Source organism: Platichthys flesus, chromosome 8, assembly GCF_949316205.1.
Source record: "Platichthys flesus chromosome 8, fPlaFle2.1, whole genome shotgun sequence".
NCBI classification, from domain to species: Eukaryota; Metazoa; Chordata; class Actinopteri; order Pleuronectiformes; family Pleuronectidae; genus Platichthys; species Platichthys flesus.
Window position 1 is genome coordinate 6740191 of NC_084952.1, and position 19617 is coordinate 6759807.

General features: G+C 43.2%; 2 protein-coding genes across 5 annotated transcripts in view; one reads left to right on the top strand and one right to left on the bottom strand.

The window, feature by feature from the left end:
• Positions 1-14500, top strand: part of atp8a1 (ATPase phospholipid transporting 8A1) — a 94063-nt gene extending 79563 nt beyond the window's left edge. For 3 of the 4 annotated variants that reach the window (XM_062393368.1, XM_062393369.1, XM_062393367.1), the window contains 4 exons: positions 7827-7915; positions 8259-8351; positions 9477-9568; positions 11985-14500. In XM_062393368.1, coding sequence (XP_062249352.1) covers positions 7827-7915; positions 8259-8351; positions 9477-9568; positions 11985-12082 — 372 coding nt within the window. In that variant the 3' untranslated portion in view covers positions 12083-14500. Of the gene's footprint in view, positions 1-7826; positions 7916-8258; positions 8352-9476; positions 9569-10703; positions 10997-11984 lie in introns of all 4 variants that reach the window. The other variant, XR_009921688.1, reaches the window with a different exon arrangement.
• Positions 14501-14550: 50 nt separating this feature from the next.
• Positions 14551-19456, bottom strand: shisa3 (shisa family member 3). Its single transcript, XM_062393373.1, has 2 exons — positions 18868-19456; positions 14551-17305 (listed from the first exon to the last, which is right to left on the bottom strand). Exons 1-2 carry the CDS (start codon positions 19136-19138, stop codon positions 16710-16712), a joined length of 867 nt encoding a protein of 288 aa, XP_062249357.1. The 5' UTR covers positions 19139-19456; the 3' UTR covers positions 14551-16709.
• Positions 19457-19617: the final 161 nt, after the last annotated feature.

Sequence of the window (19617 nt, forward strand, 5' to 3'; positions counted from 1 at the left end):
ATCTGAAATCTCTGGGTTTTAGTGTGAACTGTAGGAACAAAAGACCTTGAAATAATGACCCATCTAAAAGTGGGCTAAAAATTAATTTAACTGTATTAGAACGGATGTAACCATGCTTACACACATATACAGGCGCTCTCTCTCGTGGCAACAACTTCCTCCAGCGCTAAAGGAAATTGATGATATAATTGTCTATCACCGACAGACCTGCTTGGCCTCGTAATTTATTTTCTACAGAGAGATGTTGGTGGGAAAATCCAGGGCTCAACTTGACACAGGTCTTTGTAAGGACTGCCAGAGGAGTGTAAACTGTCAGACCTCTGGCTTGTGTTGCATAATGACTTAATTGGGCCAATTAGCCCAATGTTTGTGTTACATTGCCCTCCCTCGGCTCTGAGTATCCACAGGTGACATGGAAACAGTGAAGCAGTCAGGAAACTAAGCAAAGAAAGGTGAGAGTAAATCTGGTTTACACATTGATGCCGAAGAAACATCTAACCAACAATCGTCAGGATTTTAAATGGACTTCCTCGTATAAAAATAACCTTTAACATTGAAAAATAGTCTCTTGATTTTCCAGTTTTCGTCTCTTTGAGCTGATATTTGCATGTGAATGCGACTGCTGTCTGTATGGGTCACCACAGGTTGTCACTGTGGCCTGTTAACCACAGGTCCCCAGTGCATTCTGGGGATGAAAATGAGGCATCTTTTCATTAGAAGACAATAACACAGCAGGATGCTATTTAATGTTAAATGTGATGTGATTCCACTTTGGTGCAGATCTTTATGAGTCATTTTGCACAGAAAACCCTTCAGAACAAGATACAGTGTTTGAGAACGGTGCTCAGTGCATACCTCCACCAAGGCTACCACCTATTTCACCACGTTAAAGATGCCTGGATCTGCCCATTTATTTGGATCAGCTCCGAAATTAGATGAGTTGTTCGCCAAATTTCATGGAATTCTGATTAATAGTTGTTGAGTAATCTTGCTGACAGACAGACAAATAAACAAAAGGCAATGAGAACATAACCTCCTCGCCGGAGGTAATGAAGAACATGCAGCCTTGTCTGATAAACAACTGGAGCACAGAGTCATAGACGTGTGTGGACAGTTACATTTAGGTACATTGCCATTAAGCTATGAACTGGTTTACATGACGGGAACTGCAATTTTTTTGTTGTGATTTAAGTCATTATATAATGATTTAAAGCAACAGGTCGTAATTTTGGGAAATACTCTTATATGCTGTCTGGTAGAGTGAGATGAGAGAGTTGATACCACTCACCAAGATAATATCAGTCTCTCAACAATATCAAGGCTACAGTTAACTGGTTCTGGCTCTTGGGCAGCATTATTTACCAGACAACCAGCAGACAACCAAAGTGGCTAAAGGGAAAGTCCACCGAAAAATGTAAATTCCCTCATTATCTACTCACCACTATGGTAATGGTGGGGGTGGGGTGGGGGGGTGTTGAAGTGTTTGAGTCCAGAAAACACTTCTGGATTTTCAGGTGTAAACTGTGCTGAATCTGAATCTAATACAATGTCAATGGTGAGTCCTTCTTCAGACGTAATGAAACAACAGAAAAAGCATAATGTCTCCATACTGCTCGTGTGGTGTCATCCAAGTGTCTGCAAGCACCGACATTCATATTCAATCCCGATACAAGGTCATTTGCACGTTTTTAAAGCCTATATGTCCTATATTATATTCCTACGAGGTGCATTCAGGGACCCTCAACACACCATTGTGTGGCTATGGCCGCTAGATTAGCAACTTCCTGTTGAGTCGTCAGGACTCGCGGACGCCACACGAGCAGAATGGAGGCATGTTGTGATTTTTCTGAAGAAGGACTCACACTTGACTTCAACTGTATGAGATTCTGCCTCAACAAAGTTTATACCCGGAAACTTCAATTAAGTTTTTGTACACTTGAACTAATGACTAAAAACCTGTTTTATATAATTAGGAAAATATGAGGGTTTTTTAGCTGAACTTGTCCAAAAGTACCTCTGTGCCCCCCTTTTCCAGTTCTTAACTATAACGCCAACCCCCTTTTGCTTATAGCTTCATATTTGCGGTACATACATGAAGAGTGTATCAGTCTTCTCATTTAAATTTATCTAGTATATTTTCCCAAACATCAAACTGTTCCTTTCAAGATGACGTTCCTTGTTTTTTGATCTCTTCTTTTGGTTGAAAAACTTGAGTCGTTATTTAGGAAGAAAAACTTTTTGTGGCACACACTCACACTGACACACACACACAGTCGATGGGTTCATCCTATCTCTTGTCCATGGAGCCGGGTGCTTTCATCCACGCCCTGCAGCACTTGACTGACGACAGTAATGGTGTCCTGTGGGTACTTGGTAACCCTATGCCCCTGCCCCAACTCAGGGATGCCAGTACATCATCAAACAGGGACACATCTCTGTGAAACCTTAGAAGGCATCAGAGACCATCTCCAGCTCTAAGACCTCGTAGCCTCTGAAGTGGAAGATTTTACTCGACCCCGATTCAGCCCCTCGTACTCCACCACCTCTGTGTTTACTCAAATCTTAAAATATTTTTCAACTTTCCATCCGTCCTTTCTTCTATTTTATTTTTACTCCTTCTCTTTTCACTTGTTGAATCAGCCTTTTCCTCTTTGTTCTTTTTTGGTTCACAACCACCTTTACTGATTTCCGCTTTCTACTCCGAGCTGAAATAGAGCGGCTCTCACCCGGACTTAGGTGCTTGTCATCAGCACATCGACTTCACACTTGGCGAGTGTGCATTGGAACTTTCCGCAGTTTCTTTTTGGCGATAAGAAACATTTTCTAAGAAATTAATTTTACCAGAATGTTTGTTGATGCGTAGTCGACCGGGGAAAACACTCAGGGCTATCTATGCTGGTCTATGATATATTGATGAGATAAAGAGAAGGAATTAAAACAATTTTAGTTGTTTTGGAAGGATTGTTTATGTGGTAAAGTTGTATAAACCTTTGTCATGAGAAACTATTAAAAACAGGAATTCTTGCCTCCTTTTCAAAATATATCTTTCAGTGTGGGCTAGTGTTCAGTGCAACTGGCTTCATTTGCATCTAATCACCACGCACACTGAACTCATCGAACCGGGGGATCATGTGTTTTGTTGCAGTGACACAACTCAGCTTTAGTTGGCCATTTCTCTCACATAATGCATTTTGAAAGACTGACCTACCTACCGACCATAAATCTGACCTAAGCAGAGTTTATGGTCTTTTGGTGAAAGATATAGGAGCAACTCTCTGTGGAGACTTGTATCAGCTTGGTCAATAATACAGGAGAAAACACAGCTATTAATAATTCAAATAATACAATGCAAACAAAATCAGATAATGTATTTATCGCTACTTATGTTGCGCTTTTAGGGTGAGGTTTTCTTGAGGTAATATTTGGGCCGAATGCACAGTTTGTAATGTCTCTGTCTGCAGTAGTTATTTTTCAATGATACTTTGGATTCTGTCTAGGTCTGTAGATTGCGAGATTATGTGTCATTTCAAGAGTTATTCTTTCCACATGATGTCCTGGACATGGTTCTTAATTTCATCCATTATGGTCTTAAAAACATCTAAAATTGATCTTGTTAAAACCTGCAGAAACCCTATAGGGTAAGTTTCTGAACCATGTGTGGTCCTCTGGTTCTATAATTATTGTCATGGAAAAAAATCTTTAAAATGTTGAAGTTACATATCATTTTCTCTTCATAAATGTTCACACTATTGACTTTGCGTATTCTACTCCATTACTTTTGACAGTACATCATTATTATTGTTAATGTGATTGTAGAGGGTTTTTAAACTTCAAGCCATTTTCCACTCACTTCAGTGTGATTTAGAAAGTTCCTTTAGAGTGAAACTTGAAACTTCCTTAAGACAAGTAATCTATCAAAGTGAACAAGTCAGTCATATTTATGTTCAGTCGAGGTTGATTGTTGTTGTGTGCAATGTACCTTAAACGCAGTTTGTTTTGAAACCTGCGGATGAATTAATGCGCTGCAATGTGCAAAATTTGAGTTGAGCTGCTAAAGTTCCCCCAGTATGGAAAAAATTGCCTGATTGATGCTTTCTTTGATTGTAGTCTTTAAAATGAAAATGCAAAGTGCGGGATCATGTATTTGTCCCTCTGAAGGCAGAGCTATTCCTCTTAAATCAGTAGAAAAGGAAACATGAAGGGTCTGGTTTTAAGGTCTGCCCATAAACTCTGGATTGTTAATTAGAATCTCACATTTCTGTGTGTTATTGTCTTTGAGCTGCTGCTTGATTGCTGAAATCTGTGACTGATGTGTTTTTATGACACAGGGAGTTGTAACTCTCCCAGTTTGGAGAGTATTTGTGCTTTCTTCATTCATGCAATCCATATTGAGCTTTATCGTCCATTTTACTCTGGACCAAAGTTTACAAGTCAGGATGTATTGAAGAGTTAAAACGAGAGACGTGAGAATCATTTTTCAAATTTAATAGGGATTATTTTTTTTACATTTTTTTAAAAAATAAGTGAAGATATATACAGGTTTGAGATTGAGGGTGAAGCAGAGAGGAGAGGGGGGTGAGGAGGGGAGGTTAAGAAGGGGGGGGGGGGGGGGGGTAAGGAAGGGAGGGGAGTTGGGACGATGGGAAGGGAGACCGGGTTGAGGGAGTGGAAGGATGGGAGAGGTGAAGGGGGTTAACAGGGGGAAGGGAGTTGAGGGGTTTAAAGAGAAAATTCACTTATGTCTTCTCTTCTCCTTCTGTCTTTACTTTTTCTCTCTCTTCTCCTGCTCTTTCTTCTCTTTCAGCTCCTTCTTCAGTCTCTTTTCTTCCTCCTTCTGTGCTTTTCTTTCATCCTGTTATTTCTGGCCTTGTTGCAGTCTGATATGAGGCCCAGGTCCTGAAAAGACAGAAAAGACCCATGTGTCATTATTTCCCTCTCAAAGTCTAAATCTAAGTTATTTTTCAAGTAAAAAAGTGGAAGCCTAATATTCTTCACGTTGAGGAGCTTGACTCAATATCTTGAGCTTTGGTTTGAGAATCTTCCTCCTTGATGAGCCACTTCTCCTCTGTGGCTTCAACCAGAATCTCCAACGCCGTGGATTTTTTCAGACTTCTTTCTCTACCTGCTCACTCCTGAGCTGATCCTTCACTGCGTTGACCTTAAGATGGGAATCAGCATGGCCGTCAGTTTGGCTATGAGATTTTGGTTAGGCTGTCCACAATGAATGGAAGTCAATAGAAAATCCTAATCAGGACAGCTTCAGCTTCACAAACCTGTCTGTGTGTGTATATGTGTTTCTGATTGCAATTGTGTGTGTGTGTGTGTGTGTGTGTGTGTGTGTGTGTGTGTGTGTGTGTGTGTGTGTGTGTGTGTGTGTGTGTGTGTGTGTGTGTGTGTGTGTGTGTGTGTGTGTGTGTGTGTGTGTGTGTGTGTGTGTGTGTGTGTGTGTGTGTGTGTCCATGAGTGGGGTCAGCGGCCTGTCAAAACACACCCCTTCATGCCAGGGGACACTACTGTCTGTCCAGCCAGACACGTTTATTAGTTTGTCCTAAAACTACAGCCCCGCTCCCCCGGACCTCTCTCACCCTGTCAAGCTCCCAGGGGCCCCGTGGTATGAGACACCGCTAGCATCCACCAACACTGCTGGCCCCTGCTTATATCATCATGGAGCCTGTCCAGATGCCTGAAGACAAACATTTGTTGATTGAAGCAGGGCTGATTTGTTTGGGTTCTGAAACTTCAACGTCAAATTAAAGAACTAGCAGTGAATTCATGTAGTTTATTTCCTTAGTTACTCTCTCATGGTTTCTGAGGAGCTTTGATAGATCTACCTCATGTTACTTGTATGTATGACAATATAGAAATATTGTTCATAGAGTGAACTTGTGAGAGACTAAGACGGTTTATTTGTTTTAGCTCATTTGACTTTAATTTATTATGCACCACACACATCCCTGGTTTATTTTCAAAAGACTTTCAAGACAGCTTAAATGCGCCCATTAAAATGCACGATACACTGGATGAAATGAAAATAATTAAACTTACTTAGAAAAAGAGAAAAAAATAAAGAAACCGTAAACGTTTCCACCAAGGCTGCATAATTTCAGAAATTGAAGTGAAAATATCACATGCTTTGATGCCATTTTCCCTCATGTCATACATTCTCAGCTTCAGGGCGACACAGAAAAGCTCCATTCATCCACGTTCCATCTCAGGCTGTCGGAAAAGGCCATTTTTTGATTTCCTATCATTTGGGATTTCCTCTTTTACCAGTGTTTTGTCAGACATCAAAGTCAATTTGCAGGTAATAGTGAACAGATTAGCTAATTTGAGCAAACCTGAGCGCTTTGATAGTTCAGACACTGATCTGCGCGTGTGTATGTGCGCGTGCAGGCGTTCGTCCTAAGGGCCCGGCCTGTGTCACATTACAGGAAGGACACTGTTGAGGGGCCCCAGCAGTTTAAACAAGGGGCGCATTACAATGCAAGGAGCGCAAGTTTTGCACTCTGACATGTAATGACAGATAGTTTCAGTGCACTGAGCCAAAGCAAACATTGTCCTCACACAGAGCTGAAAGGTCCCAGGATGATCCACTGTCTCCTCACAACTCTCAACCCAAAACAGCCTCTCGACACAACCGCTGCTCTGGGACTTTTAATTTCATCATTACGAGTCACTGTCTGCTCATAATGAATCGTATTTTTCCAACCGAGAAGAGGCTCTTTTGTCTTGCAACGCCTGACGTGATGGAAATCTGCGTTGGATCTCGTCCAAACGTGTTTTTCTTCCAGCATGATGGATGAGTCTCATTGAGGTTCACATCTGTCGTGTTTGTAGATTTATTTTGCTCATGAGCTCAATTAAAAAAGCTACGGCATTCCTTTTATTTTGTAATCACAAAGAAAAACTGAATTATAGTTGAATATGTTCAAATGTAGAATAATGTATGGTAAATGGACTGTATATATAGCTTTTCCAGTCTTATTGATCACTCAAGTCACCTTCACACACAGACACCATTCATACAGTACTTTTTCTATCATAGCCATTCATACACTGTCGACACAGCCATCCGCAACAATTTGGGGTTCATATTTTGCCCAATAACCCCTTTGAATGCAGATGGCATCGAACCACTGACGTGCTGTTTAGTGGACGACCACCTCTTCCTCCAGGGCCGCAGCTGCCCACCTGTGCAAAAGTTAAACAGAAGAAAACATTTTCAAAACAAAGAGCACGTGGGATTTCAAGTTGTTTCTGCTGCTCATTTAAAATTAATAATTTAAAAAGGTTCAAATAGGAACTTATGAGTTTGAGGCCTCATTGAAAATCGATTTATAGCTCTGATGATTCTCTTAAACCCACACCGAGGTGTTATTGTGTGGATGGTGTCTCTGGCAGCAGCTCAGATCATGGTCCTGTGTCTCTTGTGATGTATTGACAGGACAGTACAGAGCACACAGTGGGGCTGTTGTCCCTGTGAAAGAGATACCACTGTCCCAGTACTTCACAGGTATTTCCTCTGCCTTGAGGGGCACAGAGATGGAGGGGATCCAAACACAAACATGGGATCATTTAGTCACGGAGGATTAACCCACTTTGACCAAGTTATTTAGACCCATCTCCTCTTTATTTCCACAATATAACTGTTTGTTTTGGGCCTCTTTTGTCATGTATTGTTTTTGACGATGTGGCACCACGGAGGAAGATAATGACTGTTCTTTATCAGGGGGTTCTTCTTTTCAAGGGCTTTCTCGAGTGACCTGACAGTAAGTGTATCTCTGTCTGGGTGTGTGTGTGTGTGTGTGTGTGTTTGTGTGTGATAGGCGAGCACGATGTTCAGTTCAGGCGTCTTCTGGATGGGCCTGTTCTTCATCCCGGTCACCTCGCTGGCCTTTGACGTGGCCTACAAAGTGTGAGTCCTCTCTTTGCTCTCCTTGCTCATCACTCCAATACACATCTGATACAGGAAGGGCTTGTTGTTCGGACTTCCAAAGAAGCGCAGCGTTTCCATTCCGTGAACACTCCACTGGAGACGCTTCTCTCTGCCCTGCGTCTGGTCGACATCAGCTCACAGCCGATTCAAGGCGTCAGGAGCAATTTGCAAAGCTAGAAGTTATAATTCCTGATGTGTTCATAGTCGTTTGATTCTATCTGTGGGGTATTTCGGTGTCAGTCGATGAAGGGTTCAGTCATGTGAAGGCATCTGTCATGTTATTATGTTTGTATGTTTAAAAAAAATATGATCTAATTCACAGTGTGAAGAAAGTGTGCTTCAAGACTCTGGTGGATGAGGTGCAGGAGCTCGAGGCTTTATCCAAAGATCCTGGAGCTGTGGTTCATGGAAAGAGGTACATTCCCCCAACACCTCACCACTCCTGTCTTTACTCTAACATTTTAAATTTAAATCAATTTATTTATCTGAAGCTTTGCCTAGGAATGGACCCAAAGGCAATTGTGTTTCATGAAGTAACTTTTGGTGAAAATGAACCTATAAATGGACATCACCTCATCAGCCATGTCATCACTGGTCAGAATTGGTCCAGAGAAAACGATGGAGTATGATATTTACATCTGCCCAACTTTAAACACTGACTCAACAAATTCTCCAGAACAGTTTGGAGCATAATCATCTATAACCTCGTAAATAGCCCCTATTACTCCCAGTGTCTTTGCCAACAGTATTCCTGTGTGGAGGAGAGAAATCTTAAAATTGCTGATAAATTGCAGGAGTTTGACTCTAATGTCAGTAATCATGTCATAAGACGAGGTGTCCCCGTAGTTTTTTTTACTCCACAAATATTGTAGGTCTCCCTTCAGATCAGCAGACTTCCTGTCCTAAAGCCGTATATTATAAAAAAGGACGGTATTAGGCTGAAGCAGGTCTGCTTTGCTCTCTGGGGTCTGAGGCCTGCAGCAGGAATCAACACCGGGTAGATCAGTGTGAGATCTCCTGCTGGCTGAAAGTGATCCTGCTGCCTGGCTTCTGTCCCAGACTCACACACACACACACACACACACACACACACACACACACACACACACACACACACACACACACACACACACACACACACACACACACTCTCTCTCTCTCTCTCTCTGACACCTACAGAAATAAAACACTGACACATGTGTGATTTTACATATATGCTTGTACAGACACGTATGTATGCACGCAAGACTCTTGTACATGTTTGCTTTACTGTACATGAATACCTTCTGACCAACATGCAACACACAGACACACACACACTCTCGGTTCTTCCCCTCGTGTCTCCAGGGTTTTGTCTCCCTACATGGTGATTGTACCAGCAGGTAGAGCAGTTGGCAGGTCCTTCAGCTCCGGAGGTGCTTGGACAGAGTCATGATGTATGGGTCATTAAATCTGCCTGTGGTGCTCAGCATGCTGCTAACACACTGCCCCGTTCTGTTTCTCTCTCTCTCTCTCTCTTTCTGTGTGTGTGTGTGTGTAGTTTGACGGAGAGGGCCCAGCTCCTGAAGAACGTCTTTAAGAAGAGCACAGTCAGTCTGTACCGGTCCGACTCCATGCAGCAGAACCTGCTCCGTAAGTCTCACCTTTGCGCCCGGTCTTTCTTTCTTTCTTTCTTTCTTTCTTTTCTCATGGTGAGGGCTGTTTTTATCCACATTCGATTCGTTCCCTTGTCAGGGGAGTAGTTCAGGCAGTACTTCTCCTCCTCTGACATGTGCTGTATCTCCAGAAAAGCCAAACCTTCGACTGTAACTTTCTGCTCATCCCACCTCTCTTCATAAATACTCTGCGTTGACCAGATGCAGGAAACACACATAAGTAACTGTGTCTGCAAACAGCTCCACAGTTCCCTGTGTCCCAACCTGCACAGTATCTGCCCATCAGACTGGTTATATGAACCGTTACGTGAGGTTATTTGAATGTGGAGGGAATAATACATAGAGCACGGACAGGGCTGGGTATCAAATCTTAAATCCCTACTTTCTTTATCATCTGTGAGAAGGGTTCATTCTTGTTTTCTCATTTAAACGTATTTTATTTTTCTCATACCATTTTCCTGTTTAGGCGAAGTGAAAAGAATATGGGGTTAATGTTAACAATACGCACATCCACAAAAATAAAACAGTGCTTTTTAATAGCTACCTAATAGGTACTGTTAAGGATTTTATTTGCGGTAGTGATGTTTTGAGCACAAGCCTTTTCCTATGGCTCTTCGTCCGACTTCTGAAGACTACAGACTGGCCTTCTTTAAAATGGCGACCACTTTTAAGATAGTGACTCTGTGACTGTGTCACAATTCAGGGGCATTTGAGATTAGACAGTCTGGTCTACAGAGAATGGAAGGACAGATTTGTCAGCCATATTTCAAGGAGTCAGTCAGATCACGTCACTGTGACACAGTTGGTCTTCAAATGCATCCTCTGAAAAGAGCTTGTATAGTATAGAACAGTGTAATTCTGGGGGGGATTATAGACAAACAAATATCACAGATCAGCACAGTCGACTTAAGAATCCTTTACATCCGATTAGTAAGTCTATTGTAAAGCATTAAAAAGTATAACTCTGATATCAGGAGGAAAACTCGGGTGTCACTCAGGAACTTAAAGATCATTAACAGAGTAGGGGGTTTGTTTTTGGTTGTCTTGTTTTTAATTTCCTCTTTTCTGTTGTGTCTCTTGTCTGATCAGTTTGTTTTTTGTTTGTCTCATAGGTGGGGATGAGACCGTTGTTCTGTGATACTTTTTTTCATTATTCAAACCTCACCCCTTTGTTAAAAATCTCCCTTCCCCCCCGTAGCTCACAGATAGACGCCTCTCTCTCCTCTGTTTGTTTCCTCTGTCCACTTCCTGTCCCTCCACTCGTGTGCCCTGAGTTGAGTTCAGTACAGCCAGATAACGGTGAAATGATGAAATGTTATTCCCCCACAATGCACTCGTCTCAGCGGGGTCCTCTGAACTCACCCGCTGGCCTCCAGGTACTGACAGAGTCATTTGACACCTGAAGGTGAGTCAGGGGTCAAAGGTCAGAGAGGAACCCAGTGTGAGAGTTTAGGTGATAGATCCTAGGGCAGTGTGATCATCTGTTGTGTAGCTTCATTTTCTGTATTATTTTCTTTATTTCATTCATTTTCAAAGAAAAAAAAAGAAACATTTTGGTAAAATTGCTTATTTGTTTTCTATCACTATATTAGAGCATTGACACATCCCCCAAAGTTCTTAGCACGTAGCTTTCTCAGTAGCCTGTGGTTTGTGTTTCAGCATTAACGTTACATTCACGTCACTGAGCTAAATGTTTTCTTTCTGGGGGGATCAGTCAATACAAACATCTGAAACTGCTCCTTCCTGTAAACAGATGGTAACTCGTGGCTAACGGCACAGGAAACCGTCACAACCTGGGAAATGACTTGACCTTTTTTCTTTACAGTGCAGTGGACTCGATTTTTTTATTTTCCATCCAGATGTTTAGACGCGTTTATTCGATGTTGTTAAACGACCATCTGGGTTTTTTCACGTTCCGATATTTATCTCTCAGAGAAACAGATGTTTAGCTCACTGGCTGGAATGTCCACAAGAGAGGAACCAACTGGGATCAGCTAAAGCTAGCAGCTAGTTAGCTTAGCTTAGCATGAAGACCTGAAACAAAAGGAATAAATAGTCACACACAAACGCACACAACTTCAACCATGAATCGTTGTTTGTATTAAAATGTAATGCATTGTGGTAAGTGCCTGTTGGCAGCGTTTTTATGTCCCTTTGGAAAGAGCCAGTTAGCTTAGCTTAGCATAAAGAGGAGAAACTTGATCCTGCGCTCTTCTAAAGTGACGTATTCAAATAGAATACTTTAAACAAATAAGCTTATTTTCCAAAATGTCATTTGTTTTTGTTAATTATTTCTTTTTAATTAAGTTGTTTTGATGATGTTTTATACTTTTAATTTAGCTAATCACTGATCTGACTGAGCTTGGTTGTAACTGCTCCGAACCTTTTTCCAGATGGCTACGCCTTCTCTCAAGATGAGAACGGGGTGGTGTCTCAGTCGGAGGTCATCCGAGCGTACGACACCACCAAGCAGAGGACCAACGAGTGGTGAGCCGCCGGCCTCCTCGTTCGCGGCTGGCCGATCCAGAGCCACCACAAGCCGTTTGTAGTGGGCGGTATTTGAAGGGATTTTGGACATGATCTCGAAAAGGACGGAGAAAAGTGACATTGGGTAATCTCTGAAAAAAGGGGAGAGAGGAAAAAAAACAAACAAGGAACAAAACAAACCGTGTTCACTATCAGCTGTAGTTGTGTGTCCAGCAGACATGATGAGCACTGTGCTTTCTTCGCAGTCTGTGGTCTTTTCACTGTTCTCAGCTCAGTCTGTCGGACAGAACGTGTCCTAACTATTGATTTAAGGACGCTCGCCGGCACGGAGCTCAAAATCGTTGTATTGAATCCAATCAAACTCCTCAAACACTGTTATTATAAAAGTTTAAACACTGGACGATGATTAGCTTCTAGAGGTTTTGAACTTGTGACAGATTGCCAAAGAGCAGTCGTATATACAATCTATCCAAGTACTAGTGAATTCGGAAAACTCTAAACCAAATGTAATTACACTGCTGAGTGTATTCCAGCACTGAACCGACCACTTCAGAGCAGATATGTAATAATTTAATTTTCTGTTTTGCACTTAAGGAAGCATCTCTTGTGTAAAGCCTTACATTTGCTCATGCCTTCATCTTTATTTGTTGTAAACCAGATTGTTTTCTTGTTTTTATAGTATGTTAGATATTGTGCCTGGTGTTGTTTAGTTTGATTTTAAGTTTTAGGAAGTTGCCTCCAGCAGCTCACTGTAGTCGTGTTTCCACCGTTGTTACAGCAGAAGCATTGCTCTCGACGAATAACGGCATTCCACACATCACTTCCTGTCTCAACGATCACGACGGTGCCTACGTAGAAACCTTTCCCTCTTTAGAAGAAAATCGATAGCCAAGAATAGTTTAACCAGCTAGCTTAGAGCCGTGCTGCACACACACCTACTGAAGACAAAATCACTGTCCCCCCCCCACCACAGTGTTGCACTCGCACAGTGTGAAAGCTGCAGTATTGTGTCGCGTGGCACATGTGAACCTGAAGAAACGTCCCTGCGGAGGTGAGCGGGCGATGAGGGTCTCGTTGAAGCCGAAGGTGGTGCCAGTGTTTTCCCTTAAAATGGAGATTTTATCCTTATAACATAAGTGCCATTAGCTTAAGGGAGAGAGAAATATTAGCCAGAAAAACTCCACAACATTATCAAAACTACTTTGTCTCTATAGTTATTTTGTGGATTTGTATTTTTATATTGGAGATGTATGACTTTTGCATTGACCGGCTTTGTAACGACTCGTCTGTAACTCTTTTGTTTCTTCTGATAAACTGGCAGGATAGAATAGATCGGATGAGACGACTGAGCTTTCTTAAATGTCTTGTTGTTATTGATATTAATATTGTTATCGCTTGATTTATTTATGATTGACTCTCTAATGTCTGTGCGGTTGCGTTCTTCTCCCTATGGGAGATCAGATTTCAGACAGTGCGAGTGTGTGCGTCAGTTTATTGCCTGCATGTGCACGTGCTGTGTGTGTGTGTGTGTGTGTCTGCGTAAGTGCGTCGCCTCGACAGAGGACATCTTCTATGTAAGCACTGCATGTCTGTATCCTCCACGTGAGAGCGGGAGATCACTTCTCCTGGTGGGTTTCTTTTAATGTTTTGTGTGTGTGTTTGTTGTGTGCATCAGTGTGTATGACAGAGACGCTTGCTTGTCTGTCTGCACGACTCCAGGTATAGCTATGGTGTTCTACTGTGTGCTGGTGCATGGCTCGTAAGGGACGGTGTGAGTGTCTGTGTGTGTTATGAATGAGCGCGTGTGTGTTTGTGAGTCAGACTCTCGACTGTGAGTTTTTTGATGTTCAGCTCTGCTTTGACAGGAGACGTTGCACAATACGCTCAATGTACCCTTCCAGTACATCTGGTGTTCTCTGGTTGCGGTAAATGATTTCTCTTGAGTGTTACTTGACAGGAAAGCTTGTTTGTGTGTCTCAGTTTATTGAGGGTTAATGGTTTCTTTTTTCTCCCTCTGCTGGTCTTTAATGTTAAAACTTTTAATCGGTCGTCATCTTGTCGCAACTTTCCAAACCGCTGAATGTGGATGTTGTCGTTGTGGAAGGCTTGGACTGTTGCTTACTTTTTCCCAGAAAACATAAAACACACACGTTGTTGTTTGTGAAAGTCGTGGGCTGCATGAATGGAAAACACAAGCTGTTCTCTGACGTGTTAACTGTACTTTTAATTCTTTCTCGAGTGTTGATCACTTTACAAAAGAGGAAAAAACTGCACCTTTTATTATTTTCAATATTCTTTTCTGTTATTTTGTTCAATGATTGTTTTGCATGTTGGGACTGCAAACTTATAAGTGTTGTCTTTTACTGCCATGAAGGACTACTGAAATAAACTTTACAACGATGGAGGAACATTGTGAACTTCAGATTTTTCTCGTGTGTATTTACATTTATTGTAATCGCTGTCATCTTGTGCTTGTGTGTGGCGACAAACAGGACAGAGGAGCTAAACAGGAAGAGGCAGAAGGAAACATCAGCCTGCATCCAGGAACACTCATTATATTGATAGTCCTTATTTATTATTGTGATGGTTTGATTCTGCTTGTGTCCCTGAGCCCAAAAAGACAGAAACATGTTTCTCTAACAGACAATTCAAACTGACCTGGGTAGAGTTTCACTTCAGGTCCATGAGGTTCGGTTTGTAATAAAGCATTTTGGGTGAACTTCAGCTTCGAGATGCTGTGAAAACTTTACGCGAAGAGAATAACTTATTGACCTCAACGACAAAAAACGGAGAAAAAGAAAATCTGTTAAATGACAGTCCAGGTCAATTTAATGTCTCTCGTGAATCAGTGGTCGGACATAAAAAAAGTACTTTTACCTTGTTATTGTACTTAAACTGCCCATTATTCATGTAGCTGTACTCTACTGAAGTAGATTCAATTTTGGGTACTTTTCAATTTTACCACATCACATATATCAGCAAATATCTGTACTTTCTACTGCACTACATTTTCACAATGCACATGTTTATGTTTTTTAAAGTAACCAGTAACGCTAGGGCCATAGGTCCAATGATCCAATCAGAGCAGGCAGGTAACATTAGACGAACATTTTATGAATCTGAGGTTGATGATCACAGGCATTAAATCAGTATATATTGAGCTTTGGTTATTTTTATTATTAATGAAAAAACTGTATTGGGATAATTATTGATATTGTACAGGTTACAGGATGAATACATTGAACGGGTCTTCTATTATATAAAAAACAGACTTTCATTTGTGATGATTGTGAGGAATCTGCTGTATATTTAAAATGGTCTTGATCTTACGACCACAGCGTTTATCTGAGAGGAATCAGAGTTTAGCTTTAGACTCATTCCGATTAAACCCATGAGACAGAAAGAAGTTTCCTCGTGAAGAAAAAATAATCAGAGAAACTTCCACCTTCCTGAATCACTTGGAAAAGAGAAATCTGAAACTTTTTCCAAGGCTCGACGAAGAAGAAAAGACAACACGTCTCCGAGAGATTCAGGAAATGTCCCCGAAAACGTGTTCACATCTTAACTGGTGTTTTCCTTTTATAAGCAAAGTGTGAAATGTGACCCACACGTCCGAGGTGACGAGCGCCAGTATTAACAAGAGCAGAGGAAGTGAATCGGATACACACTATTCATCGAGTGTGTGGGTTTGTGTTAGAAACAGTGGATGGATAATAACAGATTTTAGAGGAGCCCTGAGCACACAGAAGATTTCATGAGACACTGATGCCAAACCTGTTTCACGGTCAGATGACCGTCGAACAGAAGCCCCTTTGTGGAGGTTGTCTTCATACCTGTTGGGGCAACCTAAACCTCTACTTCTGGGCCCAGTTGTTTTTAACACTGTGACCGTGCCATGCTCATTGAACACTGACAATGACTCATCTCAGCGCCGCATTCCTGCTGTGAAGTCTGGCGCAGGAGTGAGCGACAGGTAGGAGCTGCCGCGCCGACCCGGCCGCTCCGGTTTCCCCCCCGAGAAATGTGACGCGACAGACTTTTCTTTACAGGAGCTTCTGAGAGACAACATTTTATTGAGCTGTAAAAATTGTACCTGCACCACATTGTATAAAAGTCCACATTTCCTCCACAGCGAAATAACGGCTGTGGTTCTGCTCCTCTCGCTCAGAGGTGTCTGCCATTGTCAAAGATCCTAATCTCCTGGTTTCCAACATGTGCAGTGGAAATGATCTGTAAAGACCTCAGAGGAGCCTGAACGTCTTCTGTTGCAGAGGAGGGGGGTGTGATACAACTGGCAAGAGTTCAGCCTCACATTTCCACCTTGAGAATTGTTGTGTATAAAAAATAAAACGCAGACCGCAGAAATCTGTTTACAACATGATATAAAAGTGCATGAGATTCAGAATCTTTGGGTCTGTTGAACTTTGCAGCTGCAGAGCAGGAAGAGCTTCGGGGCCTCGGTGTCCGACCACAGCAGCTCCTCCATCACTGTCACTCCCTGTCCGTTCCCTTCAGCCCGGCTCTCCACCCAGACGCCGCCAGCTGTGCTGCAGTGTGTTCACCTCGCCAGCTCACACCCACCATCCAGTAATCTTGTAATCCCTCTACTTCCCCCCCCCCCGGGAGCCGTGTCAGCTCTGTCCGAAGTCGGCGAAGCTCTTGGCCGATGTGAAGGCGTCGGGCTGCAGGGGGAAGAAGTACTGCTGCGGCAACAGGAACCCGGCGCTCTGAGAGGGGTGGGAGTGGTGGGAGTGATGGGAGGGGATGGAGGTCTGGTGGAGCTGCAGCTGGGTGTGGGTGGGGGGCAGCGAATGTTGCATGGGTGGGGATGCGTAGGGGGGAGGTGGAAAAGGCAGAGTCTGAGGGGTCTGGGTGGGGGTGGAGGATGACGAGGACATGGTGGCAGACACCAGGCAGCTGTGCTGCTGCTGCTGCCCCCCCGGGCCCCCGAGAGAAAACCTCCGCATGGAGCTTCCTCCTCCAGCCGAGCTGGAGCTGGTGGTGGCCGTGCTGGACTGCCGCGACGGGGCCCGCAGGCTGGGCGGGGCCGTGGTGAGGATCATGGGGATGGTCTCGCCCTGGCAGCTGCGCAGGGAGAAGCGGATGGGCTGCTGGGTCGGCTGCTTGGGCCGCAGGCAGGTGCAGCAGTACACGGCCACCAGAGAGCCGACCACCACGAAGGCCACGAAGATGCTCCCCACCATCAGGAAGGGGACGTAGATGGGCTCTGTGGGCGGAGACACAGGCAAGTTAGATTCAAACACGTTCAGAGAGTTAAGAAGGTTTTTAAAATGTTTCTACAACACAACAGCTTTAAAACTGAGTCAATAAAAGCAGTTATTTCCCATTGTAACAATTTACTTTGAAATCCTCCACAGTATTTTAAGTATTTACTAATGCACTTTATTTGTCAACAATTACAACTTTTCCTATGAGGACAATTTTTATACCATTACTACTGTGCTTTGCTGTTATTATCATTTATCATCAATCCATACAACAGCCTCAACTTGTGAGTGTCCACATGAGGTTAAATATAAATAAACACTTGTAATGACCTGATAGTGTCTTATAAGACGTAAACTGTTTACATAGTGGTCATTAATCTAACATGGGGGTAAACTAAAGAGTCCCCATGTCCTGTGCTGCTATAGGCGATAAAAATAAATGATAATAAAACTATTTAATTGGATCCTTTTGAAAAGGAAGAATCCTTCATCGTATTAATTTTAAAAACACAAGAGCGGCTGCCTCGTGCTGAAAACACAAACAGCTCACGTTACGCTTCATGAAGCCTTTTGCTCCGACAGGAAGCCAGCAACTGTTTATTTATTTTGACGGGACAAAATTAGGAAATTGTGCAGCTCACAGACACAGGCCGGTCAGTTATAAACCTGTGAGCTCAGCCGCTCGGGGGAAATTGAAAGGAAACGGACGAAGCCTCCGAGTTAAAGTGACCAATTGTCAGAATAAAGTAAAGTCACAACACAAAATGTTGTTGGTCACTTAAGCTGATGAAGCCCCCGGAGTGAGTGAGCTTTATATTAGCCAGCGAAGAAGTTCAGGTCTGTTAGAGAGAGATTGTTGTTCATCAAGTTTAGTTGAAGAATAAGAATATGTTGGTTTTTTTTTAAGTGACTCACAGTTTGTCGTTAAAATCTCATCTAGTTTCACACTGACATCAATCTGCAGTAAACTGGAAACTGGAGACAGTGATTGATTGATGGACTGGTTGAGTGATTGGTTGATTGATTGAAACTGGATGAACAATTCCAAACAGTATAAAACAGTGTCAGGAGAAATAAAAAGGTCCAATCCTGCAAAGCCGACCTCATCTGATGTATTCAGTTTCCCAACGGATTAAGTTATTATCAATTTGTATTGCAGAAACAAGCCAAAGGTAAATATGCTGCTCCAACTCTGAAGTTTAAGTTATCTTCACTTGAGAAAACAGAAGTGTGATGGAGGATATGCTGAGGTGCCAATGAGCAAGGCACTAGAACCCTCAGGCTACTTGCAGTGTGTTTGTCAGGGTTCTGTGGATGACCTCTGACCTCAGAGTGGAAGACAACTGTCCTTCACTTCTAACCAAAATAAATAAGACATAAACTCGTTGGTGCATGTTGGTGAGAATTAAACTATTAATTCTCGTTTTCACCCAAAGTAACAGAACTCCATTTATTAGAGTTGAATAAAAGATAGACTTGATGAAAACCTGAGAAGTTTTAACAGCATTACTTTCAAACTAAGACCCAGAGGAAGAGAGTTTGTTTAAATCACTGAACATACGCGCTGCGAACTCGGTGTTCTCCACCTCCCGGTCGTTGGTGCAGCCGCCCTGGTCCAGTCGTGCGTCCGCGGCCGCGCAGCAGTAGCGCAGCGAGCAGGAGCCGCAGCACACGGTCGCGTCCATGGTGTCAAAGTCCTCCGGACACTGGAAGCCCTCGTGGTAGTTCCCGTTCGCGTCCAGCCAGCCGTGGCAGTACTCCCCCTGCGCGTCCGATATCCGCAGGTTCCAGGTCAGATACCCGAGCAGCAGGCAGCTCAGCAGGCGCTCCATCCCGGCGGAGGGAGCCGCAGCGGGGGCCTCGCGGTTCCCTGCGTCCGGCCGAGGGGGCTTCAGCTCCGGACTGAGTCCGCCCGGGTCACTCGCTCATCATGGGGGGTGAATCTGAGTGAATGGATCCAGAAGTTATGTGACCCTCATCCTCCCGTGTCCCGAGCCGCCTTCACACCGCAGTCAGCAGATCAGCAGAGATAGAAACTCCGTAATTAAATCCTCAGATCTGCTCCTTCTTCTCCCCGCAGGGCTGATCCCAGCTCAGATCCTCTCTCACCCGGAGTCTGGCTCCGCGCACAACTTGTGTGAACTCTTCTGTGCTCGGCCGCGGGTTTTGTGACTCTCTACAGGTCCTGACGCGCGCACGTATCCCCTATTAACATGACGTGCGCGCTCACGGGGTCCCGAGGCATAGTAATGCTAATTCTACCTGAAGACGTGAACGAGCTCAGATAATATCTGAATTAAACATCTGTACG

Excerpts from the sequence above, each read along its gene's own strand:
- shisa3 (XM_062393373.1), bottom strand. The coding sequence starts at position 19,138 with ATGGAGCGCCTGCTGAGCTGCCTGCTGCTCGGGTATCTGACCTGGAAC. Across the intron at positions 17,306-18,867 it reads GAACACCGAGTTCGCAGCGC|AGCCCATCTACGTCCCCTTC; the intron begins GTATGTTCAGTG and ends CTCCGCCCACAG.